The following is a 21509-nucleotide window of genomic DNA, read 5'->3' as shown; positions in this document are numbered from 1 at the left end:
TGGGGCATTGGTTGAGGGCACTGTATGGGGTATTGGTTATGGGTATAGTATGGTGATAGTTATGGGTATAGTATGGGGAATTGGTTGGGGGCACTGTATGGGGTATTGGTTATGGGTATAGTATTGAGCATTGGTTATGGGTACAGTATGGTGGTAGTTATAGGTATTGTATGGGGCATTGATTGGTGGCACTGTATGGGCATTGGTTGAGGGCACTGTATGGGGCATTGGTTATGGGTATAGTATGGTGATAGTTATGGGTACAGTATGGGGCATTAGTTATTGGTATAGTATGGGGCATTGGTTATAGGTGCAGTATGGGGCATTGGTTATGGGTATAGTATGGGGCATTGATTATGGGTATAGTATGGGGCATTGGTTATGGGTATAGTATGGAGCATTGGTTATAGGTGCAGTATGGGGCATTGGTTATGGGTATAGTATGGGGCATTGGTTAAAGGTACAGTATGGGACATTGGTTATGGGTATAGTATGGAGCATTGGTTATGGGTATAGTATGGGGCATTGGTTAAAGGTACAGTATGGGACATTGGTTATGGGTATAGTATGGAGCATTGGTTATGGGTACAATATGGGGCATTGGTTATGGGTACAGTATGGTGATAGTTATGGGTATAGGTTGAGGGCACTGTATGGCACCAGGATTTGTATATACTGAAGGGGGGGATTGCTTTGCACCTGGCTGACGGCTTTATCTGATGTCTTCTTCTTCTTTCTGCAGTTGTACAGCTCTATGGACTTTGGGAGGCGATGGCATCTAATGCACGAGCGGATAACGCCCAACCGCTTCTACTGGTAGGTTCACCTGCATGTTATTACCCCACACTGATAAATACTCTGTGATATATCTGTTACTCCCAGAATGCACCAGGGTGAGGGGTCTTTGCTGTCTGCTCCTCGGCCGCTAGCTGCGCCATAGGAGTCCACGCCTGCTGCGAGCCGGGTCCTGGCATAAGATCCCCTTACATATAGCGGGAGCCACGAGCCCCCCACAAGCCGCAGACCCTCTTTATGACGCTACGCTCACTAGCAATGGCAGAAAATGGCAAAATCTTCCAGTTTTTTATTGAGAAGCGTCTCGTGCAGCAAAACGTGAAACCTCGCCAGCAGCTGGTGTAAATTGTAGTAGTGGCTCCGCCCCCTTCCACGCCGCTCAGACTACTTTCTAGAAAAATTGGTGAAAAAGGTCCAAAAGTCACATATTTCTATGCAAGTCGGACCTGTGTAAGGCGGGGCGCACACGACCGTATTGGAATTGCGTATTTCTTGGGCCCCCGTGTGATACGCAATAACTCACAGTCAATCGGTCACATTGCCTTCCGCAGCTCCATTGAGATTAGCGTGTTGGAATTGCGTAATCCATGAGCGCAGCATGTTGTATGTGAGATAGCGCCCGCGGCTCTCTACACGCAGCCCATACGTAATTGTGTGCGGACGGCGGCTCTGCGCGGGAAACATAAACAGACTAATCAGGTGAGCATGCGGTCAAGCGCAGTACAATTGTGGCGCTGTGCGCAGGGTAAACGCTACTAGAGCCCTGCGGCATTTCACGCTTACGGCCGTGGGAGCGCAGCCTAACAGTTTGCAATTTTGGAACACCAGATTTTTAGTGTGGCTCATTTGATAAATCCCCCCAATGCAAACTGGTGGGACCCCCGTAGAGGCCGCTCCTTGCACTGCATGTGGGGGGCCTCCTGGTGCATTTACATGAAGGGGGTGAGTTGTAGCGGCTCTATACCGCCATCTATAGGGGAGGGTAACTCTATCCCATAATGTTCTGGGGGCTGCGTTGGTCATGTGATGGTGGAGATTATGCTGGAGGTTCTTGGACGATCTCGTTACACTCGTGTGAGCGCCTTTGTACCTGTCACAGATGTGTCACTGACCGCCGCCGAGTACTGAAGCCGCGCCCAGTGCTGCTAGGAGCGGCAGTCCCACTCATCATGGACGTCTACAAGAGATGTCTTGGCATTTCCGTGGTCATGTACTCTCCTCTTCACAATCCCAGGTTCCATTAGTCAGATATGGAAGTGATGCTTATGGGAAGACAGATCTGATGCGACATTCCCAATCCTTTACATCGCATACACTTCTCTACTGATGCGATAAAACTGCGCTCATGGATAATGGTCCCGGTTAAAGCAGCATTTATGCTCCAGAGCTGATCTTCTTACAGTAACAGCCGCCATGCCTTGTGATGGGATACCTGCTGGACCAGAGGCTCCTGAAGGGGAGAGTAAGGCCAAGGGGCCGTGGGTAAAGGCCCACATGACAGGGTTATTGGGGAATGGAATAAGAAAGAGTTAAAAGGAGTTAGAAGGAGTTGGGAAGAAGGAGGAGGAATAGGAGGAGTCAGAATAGTGCAGGAATCCATAGTCTGGAGAAGAAATCAAGGAAGCCCCCTCCTTATCCTCCTATAAGCCTCATAGGATTTGCATCTCAGTCTCTTAATTCAAGTTATGTAGTTTGCTTCATTCACTTGCAGGCAACAGACAGCATGCATCTTCATACAGTGCACAGGAGGAGGAGATTTATCATTTCTGCAGCCCTTCACTTCCTCCTTGCTAGCTAATAACAAATAGGTCCTGTGATCACAGCAGCATCAGCACTGATTATAGCAGGTGGTCTGTCTTTTTCTCTGCAGTGGTGAAGCAGTGAACAGGCAGGCCTCTCAATGGGCGGGCTGGTGAAAAGGCTGCAGCTTCACTTTCACAGTGGCATTCACTGCTCAACATTTAGTATACAATGTGGTATACTTATTTTTTGTGGTGGCCCACTATATAGGAAGATAAAAGGGGTATTGTAGGACTAGGACTTCTACTGATGACCTATCCTTGGGACCGAATGTCCGATCTTGACCACATTAGGAATAAAACCAACTATTACACTTCCTCCCCTGACCACCTCTGATGACTACGTCTGGCTCTTTACACAACAGAGGGGTTAAATGATCAGCTGATTGGTGAGGGTCCTCATTGGCAGGCCCCCAGCCACCACCCACTGATGACCTATCCTGAGGTTAGCTCTTCAGTTAAAGTCATGGAATAACCCTTTAAGCTTTCCTGCGGTTTACAAGAGAAAAAAAGTACTTTAGACATATTAGGCCGAGAGACGTCAACAGGACGCCCCGTTGGGCCCCGCCAGGTAAGTAAAGGCCTTTGGATATATGGGACATTTGTGCCAGGAGCTATTCCAGCTTTTATGCCAAAGGTGCAGGGAAAGCACCATGTGAACAGTCTTAAAAATGCAACAGCACCCCATGTGGTCAGTCCTGGTACTGCACTGTACTTTAGTATGTGCAGTTGCTATTGGTCTTTTAAAAGATGCTCTTGAATATAAGCACAAACCTTTGTGTCTAGCGGCAGTGAGCGGGTGCGGGAATATTCCAAGACTATGAATCATTTCATCATTATTTTACGATAATGCATTAACCTTTTCCTCCAGCCCTCATACATTACTGCTGTGCGAGCTCTTCTGGACGGCCCTCTGTTTAATATGCTTATTCTTGATTGTTAGAAGTGGGTAGGCGGCGGCCGTACAAACCCCTCAATCATCAGACCCTCATAAGGCGGGTCTACAGCATCGCTAAGCCTCTGTCTGCTGCCGCCTCCTAGCAGAGCCAGAGAGGGAAAAGTTAAGCTGACTACAGAACCCAATGCTACCTTGTTTGGTGCACTAGGGGTTAAAACTGACATCTGCAACATTGTAGCTGGATTATAATTACTGCAACACTAAGAATCCAGAAAGGAAGAGGCTTTATATACCGTAAAACATACATTCATCACTAGACAAACAGCGGCCAATAGCCTCCAGTGCGAATATGGGTGCAGGACGGAATAATATACCGTCTGTAATATATACATAGTGGTACATAGGGGGCAGTATTATAGTAGTTATATCCTGATACATAGGGGGCAGTATTATAGTAGTTATATCCTTGTACATAGGGAGCAGTATTATAGTAGTTATATTCTTACACATAGGAGGCAGTATTATAGTAGTTATATTCTTGTACACAGGAGCAGTATTATAGCGGTTATATTCTTGTACATAGGAGCAGTATTATAGTAGCTATATTCTTGTACATAGGGGGCAGTATTATAGTAGTTATATTCTTGTACATAGGAGGCAGTATTATAGTAGGTATATTCTTGTACATAGGAGGCAGTATTATAGTAGTTATATTCTTGTACATAGGAGGCAGTATTATAGTAGTTATATTCTTGTACATAGGGGGCAGTATTATAGTAGGTATAGTCTTGTACATAGGGGGCAGTATTATAGTAGTTATATTCTTGTACATAGGAGCAGTATTATAGTAGTTATATTCTTGTACATAGGGAGCAGTATTATAGTAGTTATATTCTTGTACATAGGGAGCAGTATTATAGTAGTTATATTCTTGTACATAGGGGGCAGTATTATAGTAGTTATATTCTTATACACAGGAGCAGTATTATAATAGTTATATTCTTGTACATAGGGGGCAGTATTATAATAGTTATATTCTTGTACATAGGGGGCAGTATTATAGTAGTTATATTCTTGTACATAGCAGCAGTATTATAGTAGTTATATTCTTGTACATAGGGGCAGTATTATAGTAGTTATATTCTTGTAGATAGGGGGCAGTATTATAGTAGTTATATTCTTGTACATAGGGGGCAGTATTATAGTAGGTATAGTCTTGTACATAGGAGGCAGTATTATAGTAGTTATATTCTTGTACATAGGAGCAGTATTATAGTAGTTATATTCTTGTACATAGGGAGCAGTATTATAGTAGTTATATTCTTGTACATAGGGAGCAGTATTATAGTAGTTATATTCTTGTACATAGGGGGCAGTATTATAGTAGTTATATTCTTATACACAGGAGCAGTATTATAATAGTTATATTCTTGTACATAGGGGGCAGTATTATAATAGTTATATTCTTGTACACAGGAGCAGTATTATAGTAGTTATATTCTTGTACATAGGGGCAGTATTATAGTAGTTATATTCTTGTAGATAGGGGGCAGTATTATAGTAGTTATATTCTTGTACATAGGGGGCAGTATTATAGTAGTTATATTCTTGTACATAGGGGCAGTATTATAGTAGTTATATTCTTGTACATAGGGGCAGTATTATAGTAGTTATATTCTTGTAGATAGGGGGCAGTATTATAGTAGTTATATTCTTGTACATAGGGGGCAGTATTATAGTAGTTATATTCTTGTACATAGGGGGCAGTATTATAGTAGTTATATTCTTGTACATAGGGAGCAGTATTATAGTAGTTATATTCTTGTACATAGGGGCAATATTATAGTAGTTATATTCTTGTACATAGGGGGCAGTATTATAGTAGTTATATTCTTGTACATAGGGGACATTATTATAGTAGTTATATTCTTGTACATAGGGGGCAGTATTATAGTAGTTATATTCTTGTACATAGGGAGCAGTATTATAGTAGTTATATTCTTGTACATAGGGGGGTAGTATTATAGTAGTTATATTCTTGTACATAGGGGGGTAGTATTATAGTAGTTATATTCTTGTACATAGGAGGCAGTATTATAGTAGTTATATTCTTGTACATAGGAGGCAGTATTATAGTAGTTATATTCTTGTACATAGGAGGCAGTATTATAGTAGTTATATTCTTGTACATAGGAGCAGTATTATAATAGTTATATTCTTGTACATAGGAGCAGTATTATAATAGTTATATTCTTGTACATAGGAGCAGTATTATAGTAGTTATATTCTTGTACATAGGGGGCAGTATTATAGTAGTTATATTCTTGTACATAGGGGGCAGTATTATAGTAGTTATATTCTTGTACATAGGGGGCAGTATTATAGTAGTTATATTCTTGTACATAGGGGGCAGTATTATAGTAGTTATATTCTTGTACATAGGGGGCAGTATTATAGTAGGTATAGTCTTGTACATAGGGGGCAGTATTATAGTAGTTATATTCTTGTACATAGGAGCAGTATTATAGTAGTTATATTCTTGTACATAGGGAGCAGTATTATAGTAGTTATATTCTTGTACATAGGGAGCAGTATTATAGTAGTTATATTCTTGTACATAGGGGGCAGTATTATAGTAGTTATATTCTTATACACAGGAGCAGTATTATAATAGTTATATTCTTGTACATAGGGGGCAGTATTATAATAGTTATATTCTTGTACACAGGAGCAGTATTATAGTAGTTATATTCTTGTACATAGGGGCAGTATTATAGTAGTTATATTCTTGTAGATAGGGGGGCAGTATTATAGTAGTTATATTCTTGTACATAGGGGGCAGTATTATAGTAGTTATATTCTTGTACATAGGGGGCAGTATTATAGTAGTTATATTCTTGTACATAGGGGCAGTATTATAGTAGTTATATTCTTGTACATAGGGGCAGTATTATAGTAGTTATATTCTTGTAGATAGGGGGCAGTATTATAGTAGTTATATTCTTGTACATAGGGGGCAGTATTATAGTAGTTATATTCTTGTACATAGGGGGCAGTATTATAGTAGTTATATTCTTGTACATAGGGAGCAGTATTATAGTAGTTATATTCTTGTACATAGGGGCAGTATTATAGTAGTTATATTCTTGTACATAGGGGGCAGTATTATAGTAGTTATATTCTTGTACATAGGGGACATTATTATAGTAGTTATATTCTTGTACATAGGGGGCAGTATTATAGTAGTTATATTCTTGTACATAGGGAGCAGTATTATAGTAGTTATATTCTTGTACATAGGGGGGTAGTATTATAGTAGTTATATTCTTGTACATAGGGGGGTAGTATTATAGTAGTTATATTCTTGTACATAGGAGGCAGTATTATAGTAGTTATATTCTTGTACATAGGAGGCAGTATTATAGTAGTTATATTCTTGTACATAGGAGGCAGTATTATAGTAGTTATATTCTTGTACATAGGAGCAGTATTATAATAGTTATATTCTTGTACATAGGAGCAGTATTATAATAGTTATATTCTTGTACATAGGAGCAGTATTATAGTAGTTATATTCTTGTACATAGGGGGCAGTATTATAGTAGTTATATTCTTGTACATAGGGGGCAGTATTATAGTAGTTATATTCTTGTACATAGGGGGCAGTATTATAGTAGTTATATTCTTGTACATAGGGGGCAGTATTATAGTAGTTATATTCTTGTACATAGGGAGCAGTATTATAATAGTTATATTCTTGTACATAGGAGCAGTATTATAGTAGTTATATTCTTGTACATAGGGGGCAGTATTATAGTAGTTATATTCTTGTACATAGGAGCAGTATTATAATAGTTATATTCTTGTACATAGGGGGCAGTATTATAGTAGTTATATTCTTGTACATAGGGGGCAGTATTATAGTAGTTATATAATTGTACATAGGAGGCAGTATTATAGTAGTTATATTCTTGTACATAGGGGCAGTATTATAGTAGTTATATTCTTGTACATAGGAGGCAGTATTATAGTAGTTATATTCTTGTACGTAGGGGGCAGTATTATAGTAGTTATATTGTTGTACATAGGGGGCAGTATTATAGTAGTTATATTCTTGTACATAGGAGGCAGTATTATAGTAGTTATATTCTTGTACATAGGGAGCAGTATTATAGTAGTTATATTCTTGCACATAGGGGGCAGTATTATATCAATGTAGTAATTTCACTTGAGTGTGTTAATCTATTTGAGTGCATTTTGTTATATTTTTGAAGCATTTTAATAGCTATTTCCTTCCTAGCACAGAAAGCCATTGTAAAGCGATTGAAGGGCAAGTAAGCTGTTGCACAGAAAGGTATTGTGAAGCGTTATTAGTCGTATTGCAGTCGGCTCCAGCGGTTCTTGCACTGCTCTGTATATATTTAGCATGGTTGGAAGGATTGGAAGCTGATGCTGTTTTTAGTAGTGACCAGGGTTCCTCCTTAATTGCCCATCTGTCATAGGGCCACTTGCACAGCTTTACATCTCTTCCGTGGTTTCGGTCCAGATCTCCCATTACCGGTGTTTTATGTCGCTGTGCTTTTTTCGGGACACTTTTCTTTATTAAGATTTAGTACACAGACAGATTATATGTGCAAACCACAATGAATCGTCGCCCCTCAATTCATCCCACAAAGGTGTGACAGCCTCCACCTGTCGGGCCATAAAATGCACTCAGACAAATGATTCACGGCGCGGGCCGAGCTTCCAGCTCTTTATATTTATTCATGATGATTGGGAGCAAGTGTTAAAATCTTCAATTTACAGCACTTCCAGGAGTCCAGGATTACAATATCTCTGGCAGTGCCCGGCCACCTCCGTGCCAACCTACAAAAGCCAAAGTAAGTCATGCTGCAGCTTGGAGTAATGATTACAGATCGTGGCGCTCACCAGCCCAGACAGGAAAAATTGGAATTTGAGGGATCAGCAGCCAAATCCCAACTACGGAATTGGCAGCAGGAAATGTAACGGACTGTAATGCTGCTTGTTACATTGTAGCAGATATTCCTCTAGACATAACAGTAAATGTGCTGTAAGTGAGAGATACATCTGTATGCAGATGAAGCAGAGCTCAGTACGTCCGTGTAGCAGAGCTCAGTACGTTCGTGCGGCGGGGCACAGCGTTGCCGGGCTCAGTGCGTCCGTGCGGCGGGCTCAGTGCGTCCGTGCGGCGGGGATGAGCTAGCGCTATATAGAAATCTCACTTCTGCATGTGTAGTTTTTAATTGCCTGTGGGGCCCAATGCAGATGGCTGAGCTGCATGTCTATCAGGCTGCTGTCATAATTACCAGACGTTCCGCTCTTCTATCATCTCCTGTCTTCTCGCTTGTTGATCTGGAAATGCCCACCAGCGGATCCATTAGAACAGGTCATCTAACCACCCTGCTGCCGCAGCTCAGCCTGCTTGGATAGCCTTTGTTAAATATTGCTGGCTTCTGGAGCCTGTTGCTGGTTATAGTATAAGCTATGTGCATGTATTTCCAGTCTTCCTCGTATGTTTTTATTATCTTGTTCTGCGTCTTAACCATAAGAATAAAACTACACTGACTGCTACTTCTAGTGCAGTTCTTGCTCCTTAGCCTTGTAGGTGGTTGTTTGCTTCCCGTGTTTGTTTCTCTCGTCTTGCTTCTTAGGCCTCGTTCACATGAGCGTTGTTTTACATGCATCCGTGCTGCGCAAAAAAACACTGCACAGATGTGCAAAAAAATAATGCATGAACAAATCTCTGTGCCCATTGCTTTCCATGGGCTACAGGCACCAACCGCAGTGATTTTGGGGGAAGGGCTTTAAATTTAAGCCCTTCCCTGAAAATCATCCCAAGCATGTGTAAAAAATAAAATAAAAAATACTCACCTCCCCGCTATTGTCAGGGCTTGGCACGTCTAGCCGCTTGGTCCTTGATAGTGCTGTGAAGGTCTTTCAGCAGGCGGGGATTAAAAATCCCCACCTCCTGAAAGGGCTGCATCTGATTGGCTGAGCACTAAATCAATCACAGGCAGCTGGCAGCCATTCATTAAATGACAGCTGAGCACTGCCTGTGATTGGCACAGCGCTCAGCCAAACACAGGCAGTGCTCAGTCAATCAGACACAACCCTTTCAGGAGGCGGGGATTTTAAGTCCCCGAAAATCATTGCAGGGGTTTCCGGCATCCCATTGCTTTCAATAGGGCTGCCGGCAGCAGTGGCGGCCCCATTGAAAGCAATGGGAGAACACTGCGATCCTCTGCCACAGCTGTGACAAGTGTGGCAGGGGATTCTTTACTCCCCGCGGAGAGTGCCATCAACACTGAACACTGATAGTGCTGTCACAGTGTTCAGTGATGAGCGGACTCCCCGGGGGAATATCTATGCGCACCACGGACCTCAGCATTGCACGCATGTCCTATCTTTTGCAGATGCATGAATTTGCACGCCTGTAAAACACGAACATGTGAACACACGATAGGAAAAGAATGGTTGTAATACACGCGGTTTTGTGCGCACAAATACAAGCTAATGTGAATGACGCCCTAAGGTGCACTGTGACGGGATGTCCACAAATCATTCAAATGAACGGAAGTGAAGGATAATCCTTCAGTTTAAACGCGAGCCAACCACTGATCGACCAATGGGAGTTGGGCATTTCTTGTTCGGCATTCAGTTTCAGCCGCCATTAAATTCATCGTTGGCTTCTCCTTGTGTTTAAACACGGAACAAGAAGTGAACGAGACGCTCCTGATTCCCAGCAGGCTGTACGAGCGCACATGATGTCACCAGCTCGTCCGCCCGGGAAAACGAAAATCGGGAGGTTCTCGTTTGGCGTAAAAGTGCCATTATGTCCGCTTGATCTTGTTTCCTAGTTTCGGGGTTTTCGTGCCTCTCAGTATCAAGAAAAGTTTAATCCGCTTTATTATCCATATCCACTAATGCATCTCAAGGCCCGTGGCCTCTTTATCAGAGAGCTGGAGAAGGACATGATGGGCCCCCATGGATGGTGTGGTGCATGGGCCCTTTGGGGGGCCCTGGAACATGGATTTCAATTTTGTGTTGTGGCCCCTGTATGTGAGAGAGTAAAACCAACTGCAAAGTTGAAGATTAGCGTGTGAGAAGCAGGAATCTACGTGTCTCTGATTCACGTGGGACCACTACTAGGACTGAGGGCGCGGTCACACGAGCGTAGGCGTTTAATCGCCGGAAAGAACGTTTTTCGGCGATCATGACCAGAGCTAGAAAGCGTATTATCGTTTGTTCCTACTTTACAAACTATCTTTTCGGCCATCGAATATGCTTTGGCGCGTATTTCGGTCGCATATGTTCTGTTTTTTTCCGGGTTGCCGTTTTTACGCGCCGTAAAATCGCCCGTGCGAACGACTACATTGGAAACCAACGCCTCAGATCGTCACGTTTATACGATTGGGCGCAAAAACGCGCCGTTTATGCGCTCGTGTGAACGCACCCTGAAGGAAAGACAGGGGACTGGAAGAGGCTCCTTCGCTATGATGGGCCGGATCATCCAGGAGGTCATCACCGTCATCTGCAGGAGATTTAGGTACCGATCCGCGTTGAGGGTCTCTGGAATGAACCCTGGTCCAACGAGGCGATCATGGCAAAGCCCCCCCCCCCCCCCTCACGTGTTCACGCTAAAATTTGCATTGTCTTTAGACTGGCTCTTAGTAATCGGCACTGAACCGGCGCTCTGCTGTCCACTAGCAGTAATAGCGTCAGCCTGGACTGCCCTGCTGAACGGCTCCATGTAGGCATCGTAGCCGGAGGAGCCACTTCTAGTCCACTCAACTTTCTTCAGTCATAGCGTCTGTCCTACGGGACTTAGAGAAATGCGGTAAGCGGATTTCCACTCCTCACATCCAACTCTTCGGTTTTGCTATTTGGTTTTACGCTCTCTCCCTTACAGGGGCCACAACACCAAATTGTAATCCATGTTTCATGGCCCCTAAGGGCCTGTGTGCCATACCATCATGTAGTGCATCCATGGGGGCCTCCAGGGACCCGTGCACCATACCATCGTGGCGGTAGAGTCTGGCAGTAGATACTTGCGTTAGTTCTTGGTGGTAGTTCCTAGTGATAGATCCTGGGAGTAGATGCTGGCAGTAGTCCCTGGCGGTAGATGCTGGCAGTAGTCCCTGGCGGTAGATGCTGGCAGTAGTCCCTGGCGGTAGATGCTGGCAGTAGTCCCTGGCGGTAGATGCTGGCAGTAGTCCCTGGCGGTAGATGCTGGCAGTAGTCCCTGGCGGTAGATGCTGGCAGTAGTCCCTGGCGGTAGATGCTGGCAGTAGTCCCTGGCGGTAGATCCTGCTGGTTTTGCCAAAAAACAAGTCAAATTGTCAAATTATCGACCTGCGAACCGAAGTTCGGTTAGTACCTGCCTCCACCTCGGCCGCACACCCCCCGCTGCCTGCCCGCCCCAGATGCCCTGTTCAGTAAAGTTCGGACATGGAGAGAATGTGGTTCACAATGTCGCCCGCTGAGGGCTGCCAGCAGTCTGGCGCAAACACATTTTGCTGAACACTGGGCGCATTTATTACTGGAGCTGCACCGGGGTTCCAGATGGGGTTTCACCTTCTTTTTGGCACAAATCAATTTAGACAAATTTCCTATTGCTTAGTACCTAAAAGAGCAGCTGCCCCGCCTCTTGCTCCACATGGTCTAGACAATGGGGCGGGGTCAGAGTGGGGCGAGGGTTTTAGTAGGTTTAAGAAGTGCAACTTTTTGAAATGTTACAAAATTTGTCGCCGTCTCTCCGCTCATGCGACAATTATAGGAGGCGATGAAATGACCCAATGATTGAACAAGAGGCGCTTCCTCCGGGGGGCGCTGCACTACCTGCAGCTCCGGCCATCTTTCTGTTGCACTAAAGCAGATTCTCTTACCAGTAATGGCGTTCCTCTCTGCTGCGCGGCGTCTCGCTATCACATATTTCGTGTTAATTAAGGAACACAAACGTAAGGGACCTTTCTAAATTATTTAGTGCATTTTAAGAAAAAGATGGCGGCCGTTAAGCAGAATATAAAGGAGGCGACGCCGAATTCAGCATCCGCTTCAGGTTTTATGATTCGCCTGTAGGGAGGGGGAGGGGCCGGCTTGATTAAATGGCTATTCTATACATATAATCCTATTTTATACCCAAAATGCCGCGCGGCGAGGAGCCTTTAAATTATGATAAACTATTCGCCATAAAGTTGGCGATAGAGAGGAGATTTAGAAGCCGTTAAAGCCTGGAATAGAGCGCCGCTGCGCATTTTATAGTAACGGCAAAACAATAAAAAAAAAAGTTTTACTTTTTAATCAGAGTGCGAAGATGAGGAAGAAAGATTACGGCGGCGAAATTACACGAAGGGAATATTAATAGGATGCTTAATGTCCACCGTGCGCCGCGTCCATCCCCCCTCGTCCGGCGGGCCTCGCAGCTGATGAGCTCATCGTCTGGGGACAGCGGAGCCGTTTATCACTTTTATCCCCAGGTGAAGGTGGGGCCCGACTTAAAGGGCCACTCCGGGACATTCATGTCATTAGTCCCCAGTATATGAAGCCCGATTGCTGGACTCTTTCCCCCCGGGTGGGTCATGTGATCTCATATTGACCACCTGGGAATTACTTGTCTCTCTGTTCTCTCCAGGAGTCACCAGACCATCCTGCATGATAGTATTACATGGACTGCACCACACAGGCTCTTCACAGAAACCTCTATTGTAGTCATTGCTAAGCATTGGAGGTTCCCTTCACACAGTTATAATGAAGGAGATCACAGCTCGTCTGACTGTATACTTATGGTCTTAGCTTATATAGAGGTAGTGATCACCACACTGCCCTCCCTGCAGACTGAGATAGTACTGCCTGTAGCTGGTGATGTAATGCTGTGCTGATGCATCATGGGAGTGTTAGCAGAGCATTCAGGCAGAGAAAGCAGGGGAAAATCTACAAACCAAGATGGTGGCTGATAAGTATCAGACAGGGTGCTGCACTGCATGGAAGTGACTGTAATATACAGATGAGACCTCCAGAGTGTACCGGTCAATCAGGTGAGGGGGGCAGGGATGGAAGAACGCATTTTTGCCATAATGGCCTTTTAAGAAAAAAAATCAACCATGATATGAACTAATATACCCTATTACCCGCAGAATAACAGTAGCTTTTGGAGCCCCCCCCCCCCCCCCCCCCGCTCAGTCGGCCTCTTGTGCCTTCTGGACAGCAGCCTATGGAGAGACATGTGGCCGACTCATTATCATGCAGCCTCTATTGAAACCCAACGAGCCGCCGCCTGCGCAACTGTGAGAGCTTCCCTGCCATGTTCTGCCATGAAAAAAAAGTGACAAATATTTAAAAATTGGGAAGGGAAACCCCGCGCACAAACCACGCCCCCCCATGCACAAACCACGCCCCCCCACGCACAAACCGCACCTCCTGTGGCGTTCAACGCTGAGTGGACTGTAGTACAAAATGTCCGTCCCTGAAGGAATCCCCTAAAATTTCAGGGTTTATTTCAAATATCCATTGAATTTGTCACCATAAAACCGGAGTAGCGTGTAAAATAACCGCTTACACGTCCTTATAGCGTGTTCTCCAATCTAGTACAAGATATTCTAAAGTATCAGCCAATTAATATCACTCAATCACGTGACCACCATGGGGGACATATAATAACGTTACAACAGCCTAATATTGAAACTGCGCTAATAAGCGAAAAAACAAGTGAGCCGCGCCATTCTGTATAAAGTATCAATAATACAGCATCCAACCAAACAGGACCGCCGGCTGCAGATGTCCTATCCAACATGGCTCGCGCTCTAAGGGCAGTTGTCTCCGCGCCCCCGCGTCCGGACACAACAGGCAAGAAGCTGCTGACCCCGCTATGGGATCTGACTGCTCCGTGGAAGGAGACTCGTAAACCTGCCACCACAGGACCTCCGCAGTAAAAACCAAACCCAGGAGTGAGGGGATACCAGCAGAGGGACTGCTATATATGCGCAGCAGACCAGTGGGGAGAGCACACCCAGCCTGTGGAGACCCGCAGTACTACAGGTCCCAGAAGCACACCCCAACACCCCTCTTTTCGCATAGTAATAACAATTGGTATCGCTGCATCCAAGTCCGATCAATCAAAGTAATACATTACTTATCGCGCCCCCAGGGGAAAATTTAATAAAAAGCAATCAAAAAGTGCCGTGAACTGCAAAAGTGAGCGCTAGCAACTACCGTAAGTCAGCGGGCAAATAAAACATGGCGGCCGGAAGATGGCGGAAGGAAATAGTCTTATTTGTTTTGTAAATTAGGACAGCAAAAAACCCCTCTATAAATTTAGTCTCGTCGTAATCGCACCGACTCGCAGAATAAAGCGCTCGCGCCATTTTTGCTGCGGTCTGCACGCCGTGGGTTGTGGTTTCCATTTCACTCCACTGAGAAATTCGGTTTACGTTTTTCAGTACATTAAATGGTGCAATGAAAGATACAACTCGTCCCGCAAGTCCTGGAGCAGCGAGGTGAACGGGGAAAAGGAGGAAAACCAAAAAAGGGCCACCGCCGCCTTAAAGGGTTAAGGATCTGATCCAGCACTAAAAGGATTTGCAACAATATGAAGATTTGTCCTCTTGTAAAACGCGTACGATATGTGATGATCAAACATCAGAGTTGGAGGAGGACATCCCGGGGATGAAGAACCTCAGCGGGACGTATACGACTGCAGCCCAGACCGGGCGGGACGTAAAAGACGCTGAGTATTAGGACCTACCCCTGAAGACCAGACATGAAGCGTCCTATGATAAGCAAGGGCTCAGCTCCAGCTCTTCGGGGGCGGAGCCTGCAGTGCCGCTGAAGTGAGGGGGCTCCAACTCCAAAGTTACAGACTTCTTACTGCCAAAAAATCCAAAAATAAAAGACAGTCCAAAAACAAAGAAGGCGGAAAGAACCCCCGGCAGATCAGGCAGAACGACACGTTCCAGAGCTCCATTGTTGTCCACTATTCCGGATGAATCGAGGTCACGAGGCTGACGGTTAAGAGACGTTTCTGTGGTCATTCGTAGGTCCTTCCATGGTGGATCCCAACGCATCTGATGAGTTTGGTCATTATCAGTTTTGTAATCCGGGGTCTTTACTTCCATTGATGCTCTTGCCGTCTGACTCCTCCCCCCTGTCAGCATGTACCACAAACCCTGGTCTTTGGGTTGCCCACCCTTCGCTCCATCCTTTGGCCTCTATTGGGGGGTTCCAAGATGTGGCCTTCTCTCTATTCTGTCCTCAAGCCTGAGATCTCTGAAGAGCTGGAGAGAAACCAACCCGGATTCTGTGGTAATAAAGATGGCGGCTGAAGGGGGAGCAGTTGTTGATGCCGGGTGGAGGAATGTATACCGGGAGTTACAGACGATGCTACTTTGTGTAGGCAGAGAGCGAGGTCTGTCAGCGGGAATATCTGCTAACATCTGATCTGGTTGCGCCAATTATGCCCGCTTTACCCAGAATGCACGAAGGTAGTTGTATTCCTTACATGCGCCCCATTATTTTGTGCAGACGGTCCTTCAGCCTGGCTCAATGACTTGTTGCAATCTCTTGTTAAACGGGGTTCATTGTGTTGGGAAGTGATGAGCACTAAATATGGGGCGTGGCATTAGTTTAACCCATGATGCGCCGCCGCCGTACTCGTCTGTTCCTTTGCATTTGGCGGTCTTGGCTATTGAACACATCTAAAAAACTCTAGTAGTTATTCTCTGGAATTCCGTGAATACATTGTCCAAGTTGCTACATTTCTGATGACCTGGGGTTTTTTTGCACTTGATGGTTGATACTTTCTGCAGGTTCGTGGCGTTCCGACGGGGTCAAACACTCGCCAGCTGTGGCCAGTTTGGTGATGTCGCATTGGGAGGAGTTCTATATCTCTAATTCCCCTAACCGTGACGCCATGGTCTGGTGCGGCAGGTACAGAGACCACCCGTGGATTATCTGCCGACTGCCGGTCTTTGTAGAATATCTGAATAGTAAGGACTTCAATCTGTCGTTGGCTTTCACATCAGAGGCATCTAGTCCGTCATGTGATCAGCGCGCCGTAAATCTGTATATAACTGCATGAGCGAAGCGCACACCCAGCTCACACTGTCAACGCGTTACGGGCGGGAGGAAGCAGTCAGCACGTCGCAGCGTTCAGAGGAGGAGGAACATTAATGCAAGTATGAAGACGGGGTATTCTAACTGCAGAGCGCGTTCCTGTGTCTGGGAACCCCGAACCCCTCTTATACATGCAGGCCAACAAGTGCCGACCATTACCGAATATCCAGATCATCAGAAGTGGCCAAACCCTGTCCCCTCACCCCAGAGGATCCGCCTCCGCCCAAGAAGAAGCATCCAGCCTGTGCCATGATCTGTATGGGTGTGCCGATCACATTAGTAACGCCGTCTGACGGCAGTCCTGCTGCTCCGGAGGAGGCCGCCGCTTCTACAGGCTGTGAGGGCGGAATCGTTAATGTGGGTGGGGACTGAGCTGACAGGAAGATCTATACATGACGGCCGGGTGAGCCAACGTGGTGTCATCCGTGGCCTCGGCACCTACTGCTGATGAACGGGGAGATGGGATTCCCTGAGTCAGCAGATTATTTCCTGCACATTTATGGTTACATTATGGGAAGGTGCAGCGTGTGACGGAGAAGATGCGCTTCAAAGCCGCCATTTCATATGTGTCCTCATTCATACACCTGGTGAAAACCCAACTTCCAGTGAGGCCGGTCATCTGTGCTAGACTAGCCGGGGTCTCACCGCCAACCGCTGGGTGTTTATCATGTAACAGTGTGGAGAGTATACAGAGAATGGCGCGATCGAGGAAAACATCCAGTGAAAGGGGATCCTGTGGACGGAAACAACTCATCACTGAAAGGGGTCGGAGGAGGATGTCAGGAATCGTTCTGACCAACAGGCTGCACAGTCAGCTGAATACAACGCTGGGGCTCCAACTAACGTGTCCGAACGCACAACTCGCCGTTCCTCCGCACGGATGGTATAACAGCGGGCGTCCAGTTCCAGCGCCATTGTGTCTAAGAGAAACAGAAAGACTCCAGCGGGCAAAAGAGCGCAAAACTTGTATCACTGAGCAGCAGGAAAACATCTCCTGGTCAGATGGGTCCAGATTTATGTTGCTGATGGGAGGGCAGAATTTGGTGCAAGCAGCATGAATCGCTGACCCCTTCCTGTCAGCCGGTCAGGACATGTCAGCACCACCATCTAATCTGCAGCAACTACAAGAAGCTTCCTGTCCACAGGGGCCGATATTCCTGCAGAACCATTTCACCACCGAGTGCGATCTATGTCAGGGCAAATCGCTGCGGGTCTGAAGAGGTCCAGCGCCACTAGATGGGGGTAATAAAGGGGCTGTCGGTGTATAAGGTAGATCATGTCACCATGTAGTTGTTTTAGAGAAATGTACGACCTGCAGATTCCTGCCGTGACTTTTCCGATAAGGATGGGGTGCCGGTTGCCATCTTTACGTCTCACACTTGGCACCAGAAGTGTTGGAGTCCCCCGTTAAAGTAAAGTTACCAGTTTCCTTCTATCTTCTGATCTGGGCTCTGCTACATGTGGCCATCTCAGCTCTGCTACATTGGTGCGTGTCAGGGGTGACCACACGGTGTAACATTAGAGTCAGTGAGGGGATTATGTCGGCTCGCTGCTCCCCTCTCCCCCCGAGCCTCACACCTCTCTCTGCCTTATCCCGGCTGACATTCGTGTTCCCGGGGACGCCGCTCGCGGGGAGCGCTCCGTGAGGCTCCGGCTCTTCCTGCAAGAATGAAATATACAATGACAAATTCTCTCAGATTGTTTCCATCTCAACTCATTACAGCGAGATGGAAAATGCAGCCGTAATTATGTGTGCGACAAAGATGGAGGGCAGCGAAGGAGCACAATAAATTCTTCTCTGCGTAAACATTTGTTTTGGCGATGTGGCGCCGGTGAATAATGGGACTTGTGGCAGATTTTTATTGCTATTGGGTTTTTAATAGATTGTTTAGAAAAGCTAAAGTTTACAAAAATGTATTCAAATCAAAAAATGTGACTGAGGAAATATTGTAAATAGGCAGAATTCATTTCTGTAGGCCAGCGGCCTCCAAACTACAACTCCCAGCAGGCCTGACAGCATGGCCATCACAATCTCCTAGCTGTGCCTAGCATGGCAATGCAGCCTTATTTCCTTCAGCAAGCTGCAGTACCAGACACAGCCACAACAATATGTATGGCGCTGCATCAGGTAATACACAGAAGAGCCCAAGGCACCTCTCTGAAGGGACATTGGGTGATACAAGAGAACAACAACACAAAGACAAGTGATCAACTACAGGATGCTGGAAAGAAGGTTTGTAGTTTGGAACGATCAAGTCACAGTCCTGACCATAACCCAATGGAGATGCTGTGGATGACCTGAAGAGGGTTGTGTATACAAGTCACAGTCCTGACCATAACCCTATGGAGATGCTGTGGATGACCTGAAGAGGGTGGTGTATACAAGTCACAGTCCTGACCATAACCCTATGGAGATGCTGTGGATGACCTGAAGAGGGTTGTGTATACAAGTCACAGTCCTGACCATAACCCTATGGAGATGCTATAGATGACATGAAGAGGGTTGTGTATACAAGTCACAGTCCTGACCATAACCCCATGGAGATGCTATAGATGACCTGAAGAGGGTTGTGTATACAAGTCACAGCCCTGACCATAACCCTATGGAGATGCTGTGGATGACCTGAAGAGGGTTGTGTATACAAGTCACAGTCCTGACCATAACCCTATGGAGATGCTATAGATGACATGAAGAGGGTTGTGTATACAAGTCACAGTCCTGACCATAACCCCATGGAGATGCTATAGATGACCTGAAGAGGGTTGTGTATACAAGTCACAGCCCTGACCATAACCCTATGGAGATGCTGTGGATGACCTGAAGAGGGTTGTGTATACAAGTCACAGCCCTGACCATAACCCCATGGAGATGCTATAGATGACCTGAAGAGGGCTGTGTATACAAGTCACAGTCCTGACCATAACCCTATGGGTATGCTGTGGATGACCTGAAGAGGGTGGTGTATACAAGTCACAGTCCTGACCATAACCATATGGAGATGATGTGGATGACCTGAAGAGGGTTGTGTATACAAGTCACAGTCCTGACCATAACCCTATGGAGATGCTGTGGATGACCTGAAGAGGGTGGTGTATACAAGTCACAGTCCTGACCATAACCATATGGAGATGGTGTGGATGACCTGAAGAGGGTTGTGTATACAAGTCACAGTCCTGACCATAACCCTACGGAGATGGTATGGATGACCTGAAGAGGGTAGTGTATACAAGTCACAGTCCTGACCATAACCCCATGGAGATGCTATAGATGACCTGAAGAGGGTTGTGTATACAAGTCACAGTCCTGGCCATAACCCTATGGAGATGCTGTGGATGACCTGAAGAGGGCTGTGTATACAAGTAACAGTCCTGACCATAACCATATGGAGATGCTGTGGATGACCTGAAGAGGGTTGGTGTATACAAGTCACAGTCCTGACCTTAACCATATGGAGATGCTGTGGATGACCTGAAGAGGGCTGTGTATACAAGTCACAGTCCTGACCATAACCATATGGAGATGCTGTGGATGACCTGAAGAGGGCTGTGTATACAAGTCACAGTCCTGACCATAACTCTATGGAGATGCTGCAGATGACCTGAAGAGGGTTGTGTATACAAGTCACAGTGCGGACCAGAGGTGTAACTTGAAGCTTCTTGGCCCCAATGCTAAACCTGTAACGGGGCCCCCAATATAATGGCCCCGTTATCATGTAAGAAAAGTAAGTGAACCCTCTGTAGCTCGCTGGATCCCTGCAGCGATCACTAGTGATATGTGGTCTGATGGTATATAAGAGCGTACAGCGGGGCTCCCTATAAGGAGAACAGAGACCTTATGGGCAGCAGAAAACTTTAAAAAATTGCAATCGTTGACTCTTGTGCAAATGGTGACTGTTTAATGCCACAATCCTGGTGTAAAGCAGACCTTAAACCCCAATGCGCTTCATAAGCCGTGACAACCGCTCGCGTGTTAGTAGCTGCATTTGGCGCATCCTCGGAGACTGCGTTTAGCGGCACCTCGGTGCAGCGGGCTGACCGGGGCGGGCACAGGATTCTCTATAATTCACTCCCCTTGATTGCCTGATTGGCTGGCATGGCCACACCCCCTAATGCTAGGCTTGCCAACTTTTTAAAAAAATGTCGGGGAGCAGCGAAAATACTTGAGAAGTTGCTATTTTAGCGTTTGCGGAATTGTGAAGTCAGATAAGAACGAGCCCCGCTGTACGCTCTTATATACCATCAGACCACATATCACTAGTGATCGCTGCAGGGATCCAGCGAGCTACAGAGGGTTCACTTACTTTTCTTACAGCACTATATGTATGTTTTGTGGAATGCATTTTACTTTCTGTCCATCACTGGTAAAACATTGCGGCTTTCTTCCAATCGCAGCGTTGCGCCTGTCGTAGGGTTGTATCTGGTACTGCAGCTTCACCGATGTGCATGGGGCTCAGCTGCAGTACCGCACACGACCTGTGGAGGGGTGGGAGGGGGAGGGGAAGGAAGCCGACATGTTTCCCAAAGGCTTTTAGCGCCTCACTTGCAGCGGCGTCCTTCATCGGCTTCTTCTGATGTGCAGTAAACCTGGGAGGGAGATGGCGGCTGCCGTAGAGCTTGTTGTAGAGGAGCCGCTAATTGGATTGTATATGTTTACACGCCTGATAATTATGGCGCCGACGCGTTTTAATATTTCATCTCTTTAACTCGGGTTGCAGTTTATTAAACAATGAAAAGCGCTGGCCGCTGGGACGCCACCGCGACTTCTGCGTTTACTTATGACTTTGCTACAGGTGGTGCTGCTCTCTAGTAGACTTTGGCGCACATTTATGGCGTTTCCGGTATCACACAAAAGTACATTGGCGTAAACCACCAAATGTATCAGCAGCTGT

General features: G+C 45.9%; 1 protein-coding gene across 1 annotated transcript in view; it reads left to right on the top strand.

Annotated features, from left to right (window-relative positions):
• The window catches only part of SORCS3 (sortilin related VPS10 domain containing receptor 3), an 810393-nt gene that overhangs the window by 471381 nt on the left and 317503 nt on the right, over positions 1-21509 (top strand). Inside the window, exon 5 of the mRNA XM_066601804.1 lies at positions 743-816. Within this exon, the coding sequence (XP_066457901.1) occupies positions 743-816 (74 nt within the window). The remainder of the gene's footprint in view (positions 1-742; positions 817-21509) is intronic.

This window comes from Eleutherodactylus coqui, chromosome 4, assembly GCF_035609145.1.
Source record: "Eleutherodactylus coqui strain aEleCoq1 chromosome 4, aEleCoq1.hap1, whole genome shotgun sequence".
NCBI lineage: Eukaryota > Metazoa > Chordata > Amphibia > Anura > Eleutherodactylidae > Eleutherodactylus > Eleutherodactylus coqui.
The sequence above is the reverse complement of the archived record's forward strand: the minus strand, read 5'-3'. Positions and strand labels throughout refer to the sequence as shown.